General features: G+C 35.0%; 4 protein-coding genes across 5 annotated transcripts; 3 read left to right on the forward strand and 1 right to left on the reverse strand.

Moving 5' to 3' along the window:
- The first annotated feature begins 2,400 nt into the window (after positions 1-2,400).
- On the forward strand, positions 2,401-4,867 carry LOC146157485 (uncharacterized). Its single transcript, XM_083386790.1, has 4 exons — positions 2,401-2,591; positions 3,384-3,560; positions 3,716-3,874; positions 4,185-4,867. Exons 1-4 carry the CDS (start codon positions 2,535-2,537, stop codon positions 4,269-4,271), a joined length of 480 nt encoding a protein of 159 aa, XP_083242916.1. The 5' UTR covers positions 2,401-2,534; the 3' UTR covers positions 4,272-4,867.
- Positions 4,868-8,329: 3,462 nt separating this feature from the next.
- Positions 8,330-10,777, forward strand: LOC146157486 (uncharacterized). The gene is made up of 4 exons (XM_083386785.1): positions 8,330-9,352; positions 9,431-9,502; positions 9,952-10,095; positions 10,499-10,777. Exons 1-4 carry the CDS (start codon positions 8,369-8,371, stop codon positions 10,679-10,681), a joined length of 1,383 nt encoding a protein of 460 aa, XP_083242911.1. The 5' UTR covers positions 8,330-8,368; the 3' UTR covers positions 10,682-10,777.
- Positions 10,370-13,094, reverse strand: LOC146157487 (uncharacterized). Its single transcript, XM_083386791.1, has 3 exons — positions 12,900-13,094; positions 12,388-12,563; positions 10,370-11,574 (listed from the first exon to the last, which is right to left on the reverse strand). Exons 1-3 carry the CDS (start codon positions 13,008-13,010, stop codon positions 11,442-11,444), a joined length of 420 nt encoding a protein of 139 aa, XP_083242917.1. The 5' UTR covers positions 13,011-13,094; the 3' UTR covers positions 10,370-11,441.
- Positions 13,095-13,189: 95 nt separating this feature from the next.
- LOC146157488 (uncharacterized) lies at positions 13,190-17,082 on the forward strand. Of its 2 annotated transcripts, none has more exons than XM_083386781.1 (13): positions 13,190-13,362; positions 13,430-13,515; positions 13,586-13,805; positions 13,989-14,101; positions 14,198-14,262; positions 14,569-14,596; positions 14,674-14,872; positions 15,193-15,337; positions 15,583-15,689; positions 15,841-15,938; positions 16,065-16,109; positions 16,249-16,347; positions 16,900-17,082. In XM_083386781.1, the coding sequence occupies exons 1-13, from the start codon at positions 13,263-13,265 to the stop codon at positions 17,074-17,076; spliced, it is 1,482 nt and encodes a 493-aa protein (XP_083242907.1). In that variant the 5' UTR covers positions 13,190-13,262; the 3' UTR covers positions 17,077-17,082. The 2 variants fall into 2 exon arrangements, with proteins under 2 accessions (XP_083242907.1, XP_083242908.1); XM_083386782.1 differs by having other exon boundaries at positions 13,454-13,515.
- The last annotated feature ends 1,225 nt before the right edge of the window (positions 17,083-18,307 follow it).

Raw genomic sequence — 18,307 nt, forward strand, 5'->3', positions numbered from 1 at the left:
AGCGCTGCAAATTTGTTTGTTCTTGAAATGATTTTAATATTGTGGCCCATATAGCAAAAGCATAATAAAGAATGGCAGCTTAATCGTTTTAACTCATTTCAAATGTAATTGTTTTTCAATCAATTTCAATGTTCATGTGAGTTGTAAAAAAACAAACAATTTCTCTCTGCGCAGCTAAAAAGTATTTTTTTCCCGCAATCATCTCGATCTAAATAAGTTTCCACAGCTGAGAAAATTTGTTACTTCAAAGATTGCATTGTTCGGTTCAACGTATGTGTGTGAACAATTTTTTTCTAACTGGGGTTCATGAAATCCTCTTATCGCTCAGAACTGACTGAAGTACACCTGGAGAATAGACCTCGATTTGCCAGCACTTGAATTTAAGTGAACCTGGATAGGGTGGTTTGAGGTTGGGAAAGCAAGCCATTCACAGCTTTCATTAAAGTGAATTTGAAGCTTTTCCGTTCAATCTCAATAAACTAAAAACGAAACGGTTTTCTTTTCGTGCTAGTCACTAAAACAGGTAGTCGACGATATATATGCAAGTGGCCTGTGGTCTAATCCGAATACACATATTTGGCCCGGCTGTATAAAAGGTTGCACACCCCTGATGTAAAATATTGGACTTGGACAGATTTTTTGTAAATGACTCGACTCACTGCATACATTAAATCAGCCTAAAATAACTTGTATAACTATAAATGGCACCTTCCAAAAATATGTAGTATAATAATAAGTAATGAGTGTATAGTTACTTGGTGTAGAACTTTGGTATAGAATTAAACTACTATGTGTAGACTGGCTTTTCGTGGTGTAAAATCCGTTTTCGTGGTATAAAAAAAACATATATTCAAGTCATATTTACTTTGCCATAATCATGCTTCTTCCTAATTAAATTTAAAACTCAAATGTCATACCTGGGCCTGGCTATCCGAGTTGATGGGCATATGCTGCCCAGTTGTTGTTCTTTACCATTATATTTTTGTAGTATTAGTTGTGTTTGGAATTGTACAAACATGGCCATTCTCGCACACTTTTCAATAACGAGCTCATTGAATATGTTTTTTAAATGTTTCCTAAATATAAAAAAAATACATATATTAAAGTTCAACTCACAAAACACGACTTCTCCACTTCACACTCCATATAGTTGAGGCTACAACGTATTACAGATAGTAGTAGTTTATGCGGTATAATAATCACGGATAACAACATTTTTATGAATTTATATACGGTTTATTGCTAAGCTTGGGTGAATACTATACAAAAACATCGCATTGTTCTTTGCGTCTAGCCTAGCGCAAAAGTTAAATGAAATCCAACCCGACCACTTGTCGCTATAGTCCCGTGTTTCTCAGCCTTTTACGGCCAGAGGCACCGCTCAGAAATAATAAATGGATTGCGGCACCCATACACGACTTTTTCACTAGAATGTTGCAATAAACGGAACTGGAACAACAAACATCAATTCTACACAATAACACAACGTAGGAAGTTACAATTCGATTTATTCCAGTACTATCTCACAAAAAAGTTGTAAGAGTTGAGCAAAAATCAGATTCTTATAGATTCTCAAATATCTCTCGGCACCCTCGAGCATTAGAAATGGCACCCCAGGGTGCCGACTGCCGAGACACCCGGTTGTGATCCACTGCTATAGAACGTCTAAATCGCTTGCGTTTTGCGTTCGTTTTTATTTCGGCCACCCCTGACGCTTAACGTAAAACGCAAAACCTTGAAGTTTGACGATAGACGCAATCAGTCTGGGCTGCCACCTTTAAAAAACGGTTTTTTAAGGGAGCTATGTGAGATTAAACTTTAATCGGGATTAATTTATTGTGTACCGTTGTTAGTCATATTAACAAGTAATTTTGAAATTATTCGAGTATCAGTAAAGTATTTGCAACTTTATGACAAATTACAGGCTATTAAGATTATGAGGCAAATATAGTTTTCAACGACTAGGGTTGATATTTCGTCTTTCGGAAAAAGTAAATTGTATTTTTTATACAGTTCAGAAGTTTCGTGAAAAATCGGAAAAAAGCATATTGGGGGAACGCGAACAACAAAATTCGTGTTTTTTTCCTGACAGTCAGACATTAGCGCATAAAAAACGTGTGTAGATAAGGCAGCTGAAAAGCGTAGGAAAATCAGCGAGAAGCCTAGTTAGCCAGAGTCCTGAAAAAACTTGCTCATGCGTGACACAGTGACGATATTCGTTGCTTTTTTCCTTTCGCTTCAAGACACCGGCGAGTGAGTTTGAACCTTGCTTTCTTCCCGCCTCGTTTGCTTAATTCAGTAAGTTGCGCTTTTTCTTCGCTATTCTCTTTAGTATTGTGACGTCTTTCACTCCTTCTTTGTGATTTGTCAAACGCGTCACGTGGTTTAATATCCGCGCTTCCGCATGGCGCCTCTCTTTTGTTCCTGAGCGTGCTTTGCCTTGACAGCATCAGTTTTGTAGTTTCCTTGCTTGAAATCAACTTTGCACTTGTTTTAACTTGCATTTCGAGTCTTTGTAAAAGTTAAAAAGTGAAATGGCAGCCGAAGCACCGAAACTTGTCCGCGACAACACCATGCAAGCAACGGCAAAGGTAATTTAAAAGTTGTGAAATGTTAGTTTTTAAGACGAGACCAGCCGCAAGACGTTCATGTTGTCTCGCCGTCTGTTAGCAGACTAGACGTTTTCACGAGTTATTCAGTTGTGTAGTGACTGTCCACTGTTGTTTAACACTAAGTTATTATATTAACGAAACCTTATATTTAAAATAAATGTTGTTACAGAAACGAAACTCTGTCTTTGTGACGGTACTTTCTACTTTTAACGTACACTAGTTATTCATTAACACATTTTTTTTAAATGAAACACTGTTAGAGAATAGTTAAGGAAACCGGCACTGGTCTAGAATTCTACCACCATTTTTACAGTAACGAAAAGAATCGTAAATATGGAAAAAAATATATGATAATAAGGCGCTGGTCTAGAATCCTACCACAACGTTGAAATGATTATTAAGCAATGCATAATACGTGGGTTAGGGTGTCGGTTAGTGTTTGGGTGTGGGTAGGTCAAGTAATATTGTTTAACACTATTACTGGACTCACCCAAACCCAAACCCAAACGCTAACCGGCACCCTAACCCAAATAATGTTCGTTGTGGTAGGATTCTAGACGAGCGCCGATAATAATCCTTAGCCAAAACAATGTTAGCAATATAAACCGTAGAATGAAAATGTTAGTTATTCATTATCCCATTTGTTAAAATGAAACACTGTTATAGAATGATAAAAGTAACCACCTCTAGCAATGGCTCTGATTAAAAGCTTTTCAAATATATTGTCAACAATTTTTTTTCTAATTCACTGCAAATGTTGTTGCAATACAGGAAGGTATAAAGTTTCTGGAAAAGGAAGACCCCAAGTTGGCAGAGGAATGCAAAGCTGTTACCGAAGAGGCAAAGTCGAACGGTGACGGTGAAAACGGTGCTGGTGATGCGCCTGCCGCACCAGAAAATGGAGATGTAAAATTAGTCAGAGACAACACAATGGTGACAACAGCACAGGTATTAACCAGTAAAGCATTGTTTTAAAAAAATTTCAAGCATAGTAAAAAAATAATTTTCTAGCTTTACTAGTTTGAAATAACAATATTGTGCTTTTTTAAGTACAGTAAATAGGCAGCAGTTTTGTAACCTATATTTGTACTTTTGTTTTATAGGAAGGGCAAGAATTTCTTGAGAAACAAGGGGGTGTAAACGCCGACGCTAAAACCAGGGCACAAGAAGCTGAGCTGAACAAAAGTGTGGAAGAGCAAAAAGAAAACGGGGATAGCGAAGAAAAAGCAGCTACAAAGAGAGCTGCAGAGGAAGCTGATGAGGTTGATAGTTAGTTTTTTTAGATTTTAAAAATAATTTTTTGGTGGTTGAAAAATTAAAACTCACAATGATATTGAGGATTTGTTATGGTTTGCAAATACTATTGAATGTTAAAGGGTTTAGTCCAGTTTAGAAAATCTGGCAGTTTTAGGTTGGTGTTTTATTTATAAACATTTCTTTTGACTGTACACCCTTTGCTGATTACATGGAGTATGGCATAATAATTAAAACAATTTTAAAACCTGTCAAATGACTTTAAATCTGAGTTTCATTTAAAAGGGCTGTCGTTTTATACCTTTTTGTCTCACCCAGGCTAAAGAAGAAGTGAAAAAACAGAAAACAGAGGAGGAATGTACTGACAAGCCAGAGGCAGCCAGCGAAGAGAAAAAGGAAGAATGAATTTAAGCAGAACTTGTACAGACACACCTCGACTTTGGCCAAGCTGACTTCAGTTAAACATCGGCGATACCTTTACCCACACAAGAGTTTCCATCCTCACACTATCATTGTGCACATAATCCTGTGAATGGGCTTTTCAATTTACTATTGCTGGTAAAATTGTATTTTATGCTTCTGTTTTCTTGTTGCTCTTTTTTAGCAATCTTGCAATTGTTCAGTTCTCCAGTTTTGGTTCACTGCTACACAAGAAAAAAACCACTCCGTCTCAGTATATAGTTCACAGTATGTTTTTGTAGTCTTTTGTACACCTGCCAAAATAATTTTAATTTACGGTAGAATGATTATCACTGCCTTTTTACAATTTCCTGTGTATATTTTACTGATTTCAAGAAGCAATTTTATATGTTCCTGACAACATTCCACACCAATGTTCCTGAGATTTTTTGGGTTTTTCTAAGTCCTGGTTTTACTGTTTTGTAAATGTGTTTCATTCGGTGGAAGCTTTTAAATTCCTTCTGTGTCAAATCGTTGGTGTTCTTTTGATTGTTTTTTACTAGTCCAATTTCGTGCAGGACAATAAAATGCTTGCTTGGGAATTTCGTGTGATTTGGATTTAGCTGGTCAAGGAATGCTGTTTTTATACCAATATGAGTTAACCCCTTCTTGGCGCCTTTGTTACATACATTCTCTCGTAAATCCTTCTTTAATTAGGGAGAAAAGTTAAATGTCCCGAAAACTTTCGAGAATATATTCAACCACTAAAGGTCCAAGATTCAAGAAACTTCCTGGGCCACAATTAAAGCTTAAATTTCACGCGGTTTTTCAGGCGACTACATGTATTTCTAATACTAGTCTTCCAGTCCACCGCAATGTTCAACATTGTTTCCAAGTTTTCACCAAGAAGTGTTCGTTAAGCACAAGCCGTAACAGCAGACCAACTCTTTTGCCGCAAAAGCCCGTACTAATTAAAGCAAAAATGTTCACTTTTGTTCTGTCTTGAAAACCGACCCGGTAGCATGAACCGCTTTTTTTTTCTAACTCTCAAAGGCGCTAGAACTTTTCCAGGCTTGACGCTAGTTCATTTGTCTTTTAAGTAGTAGGCCCATGTTTTAGCCCGCCTTGACGGAATCCATTTTTTTTTTCCGAACCCCTTGCGTAGCGAATGTTATGAAAACACAAACTATACAATACTGCAGTCGCGATAATGTTTTATGACTATTGAATGTCAACGTACAGCTTCGAGAGTCAACCGGCTTTATATTTAAAGTCGCCCACACTTTTTGACAGCTTTACGCAGACAAATAATAACTTGAACCATCCCTGTAGTGTTTATAGATACATATTTTCGTGACTATAAGGCTAGCGCCAGGGGGACCAACACTGCTTTTAACAAACAACTTTTGCCGACTGAATTAAGTTAGGCATTCTACGCAAAAACTGATAAAAACGTTATGCTGACTATAAGACCGTTGCATCAAAGATACTATATTTAATCGCAATAAAAGTGTAAATTCAATAGGTACAGAACGTTTCTTAAGGTTACCTATGTTATGACGTCAGGTTATAAATTTTGTGACGTCGCTAGATATCCCTAATCAAATGACATGCAATCGCCCCCATGGTAGCCTACCTTGCCAGAAACGTTTAATTAGTGCTAGTTGTGCTATTGCATCTCAGCATGTTAAGTAAATTCACTAAAATAGCTTTTCACTAATGCGAAGTACGTGCTCACTTTATACGGCTTAGGATCTGACAACTTCTGTTAAGTCACATTATAAATGACGTTATTTTAAACTAATTGTGAATCTTCTTTATGTGCGTCAGGGAGTCATGTATGCTTTTGAATTGAAAGTTTTGCGAATTTAATCCAAATAAACGCGAATTTATAAATTGAGGATTCAGCTGCATGCTTGCAAATGGGTTCGCCAGAGAACAACAGGTGTTTTTAAGAGTAATTGTTTTATGACGTCATTTTATCCTTGAAAACTTTCATGTTCCCTCAAAACAAAAATCCTGGATGCGCCCTGTTTTGATGACAAATACAGAAGAAAGGAACAACTACTGAGCGAAAATAAAGGGTTCGCCGAATCACATACAGGGAAGTAAATAACCACTGGTCTAAGCAAGTTGACTCTATCGTATTCCACGCAGTCTTTGTGGCTATAAACTAGAGTCTAGTTACTAAACTATGGCCGGAAATATTTAACAAGTCATTACAACACTGCTATGGATACAGACGTGCTGAGCCTAACATTTGTTTAAAGTTCAAAAGCATACATCCAAAAGTTTGCGAATACATTACGTTTCGCGCGTTCAGCATACGTTATTTATGCGATCACTTTGAGTATGTATGGGCTCGTTTCATTTGCACAATTTGTGAAAAAAAATATGCATCCCTTCAAACATACCTTTATCGGCCCTGGCACCCACTACTCAGAGATTTTTTGCGATATTCCTGATTTGACCTAGTTTACGTAGTTTAAATTAAGGCAGTTTTGATTTATAGGTACCGGTAGCTTAAAGTCGATGAATTAGGACAACCAATATCTAACAATTTACACGTAGGCCTACAACTACAAATTGTTCCATTTTCTTAACCCTTTTAAAAACTTTAACTATTTCAGATTGAATTAAAGTTTCTCCGGTATTGCGACGCAGAAAAGGCGTATTGGGCTACAGTACATCGTTTTTCTGGTTTATGTTGAAAAGCAGTGCTTTCTTAGCTGTTTCCGTTCTTGCTAAACAAAAATTTAAACTTATTTAACCCTAATGTGCTGTGAATTGAATTACAATAGGAGCCTATTGTGAAGTTCGGTGGGATTACGTAACACCAGTAAGCGCTTAAACTTAACTATAGTCGTACAACAATATCGCCTAATCAGTATAAAGCTTGTTAGCTTATCGTTAGATGACTTTTTCATATTAGAAATTATCTAAGTTTCTTGGTCGTTTTTAAGAGTGTGGTGCGGTAACCAACTTTTAAGTGTGCTCTATAGCGCCACCACATGCAGCGGGTAAGTTTAATTTTTGTTTGGCGTTGCTTGGTGCAATGGCAATGCTGTTGGTATTAATGTCGTATCTTATTAATTACGTTTCTTATTTTACTGTTGTTTACTGAATCAGCCCTACAACTCGATAAATATAACGCTTAAACATTCCGGTGTTACAAACAAGTCACATTTAAAAGGCAGTCTAAATTGAGTCGTTTTCAAATAAAGTCAATTGGTTTTTATCAAAAAATAAATTTAATCAAACTAATAATGTGATTATACATGAATAGTTAGCAAAGAAAATGCTGAAAACAATGCTTAGCAAAGAAAATGCTGAAAACTGAGCATAAATCAGAACAACTGATTCACGTACAAAGTTAGGGTTAATGAGACACCTTTTTAAAAGAACAGACAAGTTATCAGTATAAATGACTAAGCCCAAGTCAAATCATTATGAATTTCTGGGCGCTTTTTCACTTATGTACCTGAAAAGTTATGCAAAAAAACAAAACAAAATAATACCGCGTACCACAACGCATATTGTTTGGATTGTTTGGGTTAGGGTTAGCGTTTGGGTGAGGGTGGGTCAAGTAATATTATGTTTATTATTAATAATAACTTGACCCACCCTCAACCAAACACGAACCCTAACCCAAACAATATGCGTTGTGGTATGCGCCATTTGAAGAGAGTTTTTTTTTATTAATTTTTACGTACATAAGTGAAAGAGCGCCAATTTATGTTTACAACACTTACCTAAGACACTAAAACAAAAATCTCAGTATTAATAAATTAGACCAAATGTCTGTTTTGCTGTGTAACACCTCTTTATACCTTCATTGTTTCATAAATTGGAACTGTGGTCCTAAACGTCTCATTTTAAAACACATATTAATACCGGTATTGTTTTTTAAATTTAACTTTGGTTGCATTATGCTGTATTTATGGTTTCCCAGCATATTACTTACAGCCAAACAAGTTAACTCTGCTTTACTATGCCAGTATATTAATGATTCTGGTTGGCAGATTGTCAGTTAATGTCTACCATATGTTTTCTTAGAAAAATTATTTTAATAAAATTTTGATCTTGGTAATAGTTTAGCAACCATGGATTTAGATTTGGTTCCAACTCGGATATCTTCGCTGGAACCAGATCCTCTGTTGATGATTACTCCAGAAAAGCCTCCTTCACTTTTGAAAAACAAGCTACTAAGCAAGACACAACCAAACATAGCAGTTCCTAATATGCACCATTTACAATCTGTTCCCGAAGAAGATGTGAAAATGCATAAAGACGACAGTCACCTACTACCCCTTGATCCTGCATTGCTAGTAACACCAGAAAAGCCAATATCTTTGTTAAAGAATAGAAAACAAAGTAATGAAGTTGTTGATAAAGCCCATACAAAAAACAAGGTTCGGTTTAATGTTCCTGATTCAAGCGATGACACCAGTGATTCCTACTTAAACTCAAATGCGAATTCCGGCGCAGATTTTACATCGACAAGTAATGAGATTGAAGAAGGCTCATCAACAACATTTACTGATGATACTCTTGACTTTTCAACAAAGGCTGCACTTTACACTAGGAGAAATCCCTTAGCTGACATTACAGATGGTTCAAATCAAACCTTTGAGTTATCAACAACAGACAGTTCCAGTAGTAACCTTACTCTTGGTTCAATGGCATCTATACCTTGCTTAGATACAAAGCAAACAGACCCTGTAAAAGTGGTGGATCTCAGAAATCAAGTGGATGTTAAAAGACTTCCAGCAAATAAATCCAACATAATTGATGTTTCTGCTCAGAAAAATCTCCCAATCTACAAGACAAAACTTTCTACTAAAGTTGGACACCGGAAAATCACTCCAGCTCAAAACAAAATTAACGAAATCACAGCAGATGACACAACACCACATACGGATAATTTGAAGTCTGGAGTAAAAATCGGGACATTTTTAAAGAAAAAATCAGGCCTGCAACGGCATGAACATTCCGTGACCTACAGTGATAAGGTAGAGGGCAGTCCACCCTGCAATCTTAGACAACCAAAATACAACTCTTCTGTTTCAGCTGGCCAGTCCCTTCAGGTAAATTTCCATTCTCTTTCAATGTTCAACTCATATATATTATAACCCTTAATGTTGACATTTCGATTTTGTCAACAGTGCCTGAAAGATGAAGGCTTTGATGCAGTGACTGCTGTTAAAAAAAAGATTAAAGACGATGAGGAATTACGGGTATATACTTTATAAACTAGGGGTCATTAAACTGCGGCCCGACGGGCTATAATCCGGTCCGCTGTTAATTTCCTCAACAAAGATTAAGTACTATTAAAATGTTGTTATATGTGACTAAAAACAAATTTTTATGAAATTTAAATATGAACAATTTACCAAGGCTCATTACTGTTTTAGCGTATAGTTATTGAAATTTCATTTGTTTAATGATAACTTATTTGACAAAATAAATTATAACCGGTGTTTATACATTCTAAAAGCCATCCAGCCCGCGATGGTCAGTCCTTTATGAAAAATATATCTGGGCCATTTACGGAAAAGTTTGGTGACCTCTTATAAACCAATAAGTGTTATATTGTTTAGTTATACAAACTGTACAGGCCAGAATGATAAAACCTCAGAAAAAATTAATTCGATTAAAACTGATCAGCAATTATTTATAATTTCAGACGCACGTTTCAGTTAAATCTGCAACTGGCACCAACATTGATCCTGAAGAACAGCTTTTTTCCAACCTAATCAGTTTGGACATTCCTCTGTCTGATAGTATGGGATCATCTGATTTCAAGAGAGTCCGTCGGCATCACACAAAAGTAAATGCTTCCTAATGGTTAATGCTAATCAGGGATGCTGAGTCTGACTCGGGACTCTAGTAGGACCATTTAAAACTACGGAGTCCCAAGTCAGAAATGTGCAGTACTAAATTTTGAAACTGATATAGCCGTCAACTGTAAGTTGTAAGCCCGAATAGCATATGATGGATAGTTACCAGTTACATGTATTGTTAGTGGATGAATTATATGACAACCCTATTTCAGTAATTTACAGTGACAAACATAAATAGAAGGGCTCAAGCAACAAAAAAATAACTCCATGTGTGTAATTATGATATAAAACATAAAGCAGCATAACAGCAGAATTTACACCAAGCGTAGCATGGAAAACCACTGCAGTAAACAAATAGTATTGTAATATTGACTGTATTTTGCTTTACAGGTAGGATCCAGTGTAGAACCAAATATATTCTCCATGTTTCCAAGTAACTTGGTCAGGGAAAAGTTGTTCCTAGATAGTAGATGCTACATTCCTCCGGAACCAAAAGCTGTTCAAGCACCTATTGACTCGGTGATGACCATGTACCAATACTCGCTTTGCTGGGATACGTTAAACTCAAGTTAATCACTGTTTACCTTATTGTTTGTTTTTTTCGAAAGGTATTGTGCACCAAAATTTGTTTATTTTGTATCTATATAAATAAATGAAATATATATATTTATAAAATGTTGTCTGTTGTCAATTTTTGGAAAAAACAATAAGTTTAGTGCAGACCAGAATATATTTTACTGAAACCATCTTAACTCATGATAAAATATGTAAAATACAAAATTAGATATCAGTATTTTGCAGGAGGGCATTATCAGTATCTGGAATCAAACACAAAAGACACTAATTCAGGTGTATACCACTTGTTCTTCATCATTAGTAGTTTAAACTTGAATTCATTCTAGTTTACTTGAAAAAGCATCCTTGTTCATTGAAATGATAGGACAAACTGGACAGCTAAAATGTAAAAAGCTGCCCAGCTGCAACTTCTACTTAAATATTTTGAGATTTAGAACCACTATAGCAGGGCTACTCAACTATTTTTAGCAAAGGTAAAGTTAAAAATTTGCTAGGATCCGTTATAACTCTCATTAAATAATTTACAGTCATGCAAAATGTAATTCGGAATATTGTACATTTGTACTTCGCTTCAACTGAGAATTCTGTCATGTCCCTTACTATAGAAAAGGATTTTCAATGAACAGCGGCAATTGTTTGAATAAATCACATTGCTAAGAAAATACTGAGACAGATAAGGTCCGGATTCAACACTGAAAAGGTCCGCATTTCAACCACGGTCCGCCAGTTGAGCAGCCCTCCATTATTGGTATTGATTTCAAGATTTCTGATCTGATTTTTCCAACTGTTCGGCATCCAATTTCTGATACTTGATGATGTTTGAGCACACTTTATCCATTCTTGCAACTTTTTTTACTTGTGCTTTGTTAGGGGCTCGCTTAGGAGTAAATCTGCAGCATAAATAAACAGGTGAGAAAATAATAAAACTTGTAAATCTCACCATTTGTAATTCGTTATTGAACTGTATATGCTGCACTTCTTGTTAAGTAATAGTGCTTAAAATATTTCCCACCATAACATTTTTGAGCTGTTATGTTTGGATAGAGGAGTGCCTTTTTATTGGTCAAAAACTAAAGAATGTAGTCTGGTAATGTGGTCGATGATAGGTTATTAAGCTTCCAGGGCTATTATACAGTTATTTACTACTTTCGTTTTATCAAACTAGTTACATAATATGGTAAGTTAGATTAGTGTTTGAAAAGGAGTAGTGTAATCCTGCATGATGTTCTTTCAGTGAAAGTTTGAACGATTAATAAAGCTACAAAGGTAAGGGTTTAATATAGTGATTATCAACCTTTCATGGCTCATGGCACCCCTCAAAAAATAATAAATAGATATTTGGCACCCGAATGGAATTTTTTTGAGTATTTTACTAAAATGTCACTATAAATGGAACTGGAACGACAAAATCAACTTAAAATATGTAAGAAAATGTCATTTGATATAATCAATCACAAATAGTTGTGTCAAAAAGCCTACAAATTGAGCAAAATCAGGTCCCTAAAAAATTACCTATCCACACTTAAGCATTGCCGCGGCACCCCGGTTGAGAAACACTGATTTTGCAAATAAAAAAATGACTGAGTAAGACTGCTGTTTAAAGAACAGTACTAGGTCCAATGTTGACAAACCAAGTTTTGAACCTTTTAGTATACAATTCAACCGCATTTCTTTTGCCAGCAGTTTTAAACACAAATAATAACCTCTTGACATTATCCACTGCTTGTGAGTCAAAGTCAAATTCATTTGGTTCATCCACTGGAGCAAACTCAGTTGCTTCGGGTACTTCAGCTATTACTGGATGTGGAAGCTTTAAACTCGAAGGTAGTTCCACACTTGGGGGTCTTCTCGGAACAATTTCTACTTCCAACTGGGGTATCTGGGTAAAAGTTGAAAAATAGTCACAAATTTTGGAAGGGGCTATTCACCTGGACACCAAAGTAGTTCAAGTCGACATGTAATTGCTAACGGGTGCAAGCGTAAAAGCGATCCCTTCCTGAGGCTATTTGACAAGCTAACGACTTAATGTACATCAACTTCTAAAAAAATAATTGAAATTATGCAAAACTCAGAAAATTACATCTAATACTACCACTACCCAAACGCTAACCCCAACCCTAAACCAAGTCAAAAAAGAATCACGTATTGGTACAAGCTTAGATGAGCAATCCGGTCAAATGCCACTTCCAACTTTTTTTTTTCAAGCCAAAATTACCTTTCCCTTTGATAAATCACCAAATAGTTCTATTATTCGTTCGGGTTTTGGAGTGTAGTGTTCATCATCCTCAGGATCACTTCCTGCTACTTCCCAGTCGTCGGAATCCATTACATAACGTTTACACGACTATATTAAGTTTCAAAGCTATGTTGTTTTAACGAAAGAATTTTGTTAAATCAAAATTTTCAACAATTCAGCTATTTTGAAACCAATGAAGCGCGAAACATGTGTAATTCGTAACGCTTGAGTGATTTTCCCTTTACTATGTTGTCATCTCGATTCTTGAATAAATTTTAAGTTGCGAGCCATTGCTAATTGTATTGCGCTGAAGGACGGACACTATTATATATAAGTACGAGAATGGTTTTACAATCGTTGGTGCATCCAACACGGACGTTGGATGAGCTGAATAAGCAAAGGAACTTTGGGATTTTCACAGACATCAATATCTTGGTTTTTGGTAAATTATTAGTACAGAGATTCCTAAAAGTGCATTAAAGTGGTATTATTTCATGTTTACGTTGTAGACCAAAAATTTCCTGCCCACAGAGCATTACTTGCAGCACATAGCCCAGTGTTTCGATCTGTTTTAGAGGGCTCTTCATTGTCATTTGTAAGTTATTGCCCAATATTTACACCAACTAAGCTTATTGTGACATTTTTACAAGGTTTAACTTTTTCAGGACAATACTCCGAACATTAATCTTGATGGGGTGGAAACTTCCTACTTTGAAATTCTTCTTGATTTTATTTATACATCCAAATTGAGTGTTACTATGGGAAATGTTGACCAAGTTAAAGCAACAGCTTCATTTCTACAAGTGTCCTCTGTTGTAGATTTATGCGAAAAATTTACAGAAGCCAATCGCAAACTAGATTCAAGTTCCATTATGACAGTTACAGGTAAGCATGTTTATATGTTTATTTATAAGGAGTATAGTTTTTTTATATATTGAAGGTACCATACTAAAAATGCAGCAGCACAAAGCTTTTAATGACTTAATTGACTTTAATATATATATACAAAATGATATGCTACCTACATACATGCTGCCTTTTTATTTAGTAAATTTTGACTGTTTTTAGAAAACAAATCCCTTGATTCGGACAAAGCATCTAATATCACTATTGTGAAGCCGAGTGATCAATATAACCAACAGGAAAATTTTGAAAGCAGGCCAACCACACTTGATGAAAAGGTTGTTTCTGCTTATTTTACCAAATGATTTGTTTGAAAAAAAACAGAGTTTGTATAAAATCATTAAATCAATTTCCTTTATATTTTTCTTATTTAGATTGAAGTTGAAGTAACTCAATGTGATTTTCCTATTGAAATAAATATGGAAGAACTGGAGAACAAGTAATTTTATAAAAATATATTTCATGACAATTCGTTTTTGACCTAATTTTTTAATCAAGGTTTGGGCCTTCATTAAAATATTACATAATGAGTTTTGAGGGCATCTGGGGGAGAGGGGGTCCATTCATAATTCAATTTTTTAGAATTTGCTTTCTTTTTCATATTAAAGTAATTTATTAAGAAGGAAAAGTCAAAGATTTTAAAAAGTAGAGCATTTTAGAGAAATCCAAAACTGTAATAAGAAAGAATGTTTGTTATGCCTGATCTATTTCGAAGTAATCAATAGCAAAATTTGTATTATTTTAGCGAGGAATCAACTGCTGAAGAAGAAGCTGTAAGTACTTCTCATTAAATATATATATACTCTTTGTAAAAAAATTCACACTTTCTTTTGTAATCTGTGACAAACAGCTGCCGACTGAAGAAAATAGGACAGACCAGCATGTACAAAGGTTCCGATGCCCCATCTGCAACAAGCAGCTCACCAAACAACGCTTAAAGAATCACATCAAAATGCATAGCACTAATGATAAACCAATTCAATGTCGTGTTTGTGGAAGCACCTTTGCCAACGTGTATAATTTGCGCATCCACGAAAGGTCTCACACAGGTAAAAATTTTTTCAAGTTTTGCCTTATGCTCCACAGATATTCTGAATATCATCATGTTTATTGTTTTTTTAGACAATTTAGTTTTTGCTGTATAACCCTTTATAGATAATTTTATTCCATCACCTTATAATAGATATATCTTTTTGTTAACATTAAATTAAATTTAGCTTATAATGGTATACTAGTAAAACTTAACCTAAAATTAAGTATTAAAGGCATTCAATAATAAATATAGTTCAATTTTCTTTTTTTTTTCTTAAACAATAAGCATGGCACAATTTTCTGTTTTTAGTCTTCACCAAATTGTTTGTTTGTTTAGGCGAGAGGCCGTTTAAGTGCAAGATTTGCGACAAAACCTTCTCCGACCCTTCAACATTAAGCAAGCATAAACTCTGGCATGCCGGCATAAAGCGCAAGAAATGCTCTGTGTGTGAGCGGTCGTTCATGACAACAGCCCAAGTTAGGTAAGTTGAAGAAAAAATTCTATATATTTGGTTTTGGATTAAACCAGAACAACTTATTTTTAATAGTTGTGCGCATCATTTCAAAGTGTAAATGAAAACTACTTCTGTATGGGCTTTGATATTCTTACTATGGCATGTTATCCACTAAAATATCTGCAAAGTTAAAACCATAATATTAGCCTTGCTTAACCAACATTGGTTTGCTCAAGCTACATTGGTTTGTACATGTTCACAATATTTTACAGGGAACATATGAAAACCCACACTAAAGAACGTCCATTTAAATGTCAACATTGTGATAGAACCTTTGCCTACAAGTGTGATTTAAATTGTCATCTCCGTGAGCACACAGGTTGGTTAGAAATAGATGGTTGGCTCCACAATTTTTCTTACTTGTACAGTTTAATTTTGGTTAAATTTGACATTTTAAGTAGTTTTGTTTGGTTATAATCAGTTTAACCTTGCAATGTAAAGTTACAAATGTTTTTTATTTCTTTCTGAAGGAAATTTGTTTGGTCCCTGTGAACATTGTGGAAGGTATTTCAATCATCGTGGAAACTTTAAAGTTCATTTAAGAAACCACGAAAAAAAACTTGCTCAGGTAAATACATAACTACCCCGAGGGCTAAAATTTTATCCAAAACTTTAACAATCCCTAATTAAATACTATTATACAATTTTCTTTCACAATTATGTTATGTCGTATTAACATCAAGTTTTATTCCAGGGTACATCGAGAAGTTCTAAGTTTTCTGATAATTCAGTTATTAAAGTGAGTATCTTCATCATAATCTTTCCAAATAGAATACTTGAACTAACTTTATTATAGTTAAGTTGTTCTTTTGAGAAAAATGATTTTATGTCAAAAGTGTATGTTACAGTTTTTCTATCGTATACTTATGTATTTTTAGATGAATGACCTCGCACATTTGGTATCACAAGGTCACTCTATAGCAGTGATGGTCGATGGAAATATTCTGGTCAAACCACAAGATATTAACGAGACTGATGTAAGTGTTAATGTCATTAAACTAAGCCGACTGTTTAGGACCAAAAGTGAACCTGAAATGTTTTCTTATAATAATTTTATATTTTGGTTTATTTTAGCTGTTATTTACATCTCTTGTAATCATTTTTACATTTACAATAGATAAAAAGTCTCAAAAATTGCCGGAATCTTAGCAAAACATTTCAGAGAATGCCAATATGAGTTTTTATTGTAATTTATTACCTATCCGGTTATTTTTATTGTAAGGGATCGCGAATTAATATGTCATGTCTAGAATATAAAATTAAAATCATAGTTTTTGGTGTGTATATCAGCAGTTCTCCCAATCGAGGCCCGTGGGATTTTTTTTTCATTTTACTCCAGTTTTTATTGTAAGTATTTTCCTATCAGGTTATTTTTTCGCGAATTAACAATTACAAGGTGTCCGCCACATAAAAAATCAAAAGTTTGATAACCCTTAGTCTATATTAAACAATAGTACATTCTGAGGAGTATAAGCGACATTTTACGTGCAGTATTATTTTTAATGAAATGTTTTGAACATCTAAAAAAGGTGGATGCTGCACATCAACCGCTAATCATGTCGCCCGAAGAGGAAATAGTCTCCGCTACCGTTTCTCTACAAAAGAGCATGTCCCACGGTTTGATGACTGGGCATAGCGACATTTTAACTGCCGAATGCGACGATCAATTGACGATAGCCGACCACACAATGGAACAACATCTTTGATCCACTATCGCGCAACTTTTTTGCTGCTGTTTTAGGCTATTTCGAATAAATTAAACCATTCTTGATAAGTCGGTTTTGCTATGAACAAAGCATTTAAGTACAATCGTTTAAAAAGGGCGATACCAAGCTTATAAATGTTTGTATGAGTTCTGTGATCATCTCGCGACCCAAAACACGACAACTTGTATGTAATAAGCTAGTTTGAAATGTGGTCACTTTTGAGAGAACAGTATAAAATGGTTTTATCGCGTAAAACTCCACCGACTTTTATTTAGACATGACATTGCAAAGTTAATTCTTGCGCAAAATATACATGAAATTCAGTCTAGGCACGCCAAGCGCGAAAAAATAGCACTTTTTGGAGTAAAATTGCAAAAAATTAAATATTGAACGATGCCTGACGCAGCCCATACAAGAGATTCGCATATATTGCTTAAAATAAAAGAAGTATGTTTAATTTAAACGAGTCTGCCCTTGTAGAGCTTATGACTTTTAGACTACATAAATTTACTGACAAAAATCTAGTAAAAACGTACAGATAGATGTTCGCGCGAAGAGTCAAAATGTTTGTTTTTACCGAATTAATGATAGCAAAATATTGTTTTTTGTGGGCATAACTTGGTACCCCATTGCAGGAGCGATCCTTGTCCAGTGGGCCATTTTTTAAGCTTTTATAAAGCTCTGTAATCAACTAAACTTGACTTGTGAACTTAGGCCTGATTTATTAAAAAAAGTGACCGCCAAAATTGTTTAATGCGAAAATTCAGGTCAACAAGATAAATGCGTATGATGCAATATTTAAGCCTACGTTGGAATGAAACGAACTTGAATGCAAGAATTATTTCTGGAATATATAACTTGTCCCAACCGCTGTTATACAGTGAAGAGAATAGTTTCCAGAAAGAGGCCTTTAGAAGAGCTAATTTTATATGTGGATTTGAATAGTAGTTTGCTGTTTAATTTGCAGTATTTAGAGAACAAAATGTAAACATTTTTGAGTGTTTGCATATTAAAGAAAAATTAAATATTATCAGAAATGGAAAAGTTTAGAAGAATTGGACTACGGATTTAAGGATTTTGAGAATTACTACAAACATAAGGTATATCATAAAGCATGTTGCGTATTGGAATTATAATATGTTTAATTAAATTTGCGTTACGTCTCGGGGAGCGCCAGAGAGCTACATGGTTGCTATGAAAGCAATCATGATTTGGCATTAAATCAAGCTGT

The sequence above is a fragment of the Ascidiella aspersa genome, chromosome 4 (assembly GCF_963924565.1).
Source record: "Ascidiella aspersa chromosome 4, kaAscAspe10.2, whole genome shotgun sequence".
Lineage (NCBI taxonomy): Eukaryota > Metazoa > Chordata > Ascidiacea > Phlebobranchia > Ascidiidae > Ascidiella > Ascidiella aspersa.

Coding starts and splice junctions, on each gene's coding strand:
- LOC146157486 (XM_083386785.1), top strand. CDS start 8,369: ATGGATTTAGATTTGGTTCCAACTCGGATATCTTCGCTGGAACCAGAT. Junction 9,503..9,951: donor AAGACGATGAGGAATTACGG/GTATATACTTTA, acceptor TTATAATTTCAG/ACGCACGTTTCAGTTAAATC. Junction 10,096..10,498: donor TCCGTCGGCATCACACAAAA/GTAAATGCTTCC, acceptor TTTGCTTTACAG/GTAGGATCCAGTGTAGAACC.
- LOC146157485 (XM_083386790.1), top strand. CDS start 2,535: ATGGCAGCCGAAGCACCGAAACTTGTCCGCGACAACACCATGCAAGCA. Junction 2,592..3,383: donor CCATGCAAGCAACGGCAAAG/GTAATTTAAAAG, acceptor GTTGCAATACAG/GAAGGTATAAAGTTTCTGGA. Junction 3,561..3,715: donor CAATGGTGACAACAGCACAG/GTATTAACCAGT, acceptor TTTGTTTTATAG/GAAGGGCAAGAATTTCTTGA.
- LOC146157488 (XM_083386781.1), top strand. CDS start 13,263: ATGGTTTTACAATCGTTGGTGCATCCAACACGGACGTTGGATGAGCTG. Junction 14,597..14,673: donor CAACTGCTGAAGAAGAAGCT/GTAAGTACTTCT, acceptor TGTGACAAACAG/CTGCCGACTGAAGAAAATAG. Junction 15,338..15,582: donor ATGACAACAGCCCAAGTTAG/GTAAGTTGAAGA, acceptor AATATTTTACAG/GGAACATATGAAAACCCACA.
- LOC146157487 (XM_083386791.1), bottom strand. CDS start 13,010: ATGGATTCCGACGACTGGGAAGTAGCAGGAAGTGATCCTGAGGATGAT. Junction 12,564..12,899: donor GTGATTTATCAAAGGGAAAG/GTAATTTTGGCT, acceptor ACTTTTACCCAG/ATACCCCAGTTGGAAGTAGA. Junction 11,575..12,387: donor GCAGTGGATAATGTCAAGAG/GTTATTATTTGT, acceptor TTTATGCTGCAG/ATTTACTCCTAAGCGAGCCC.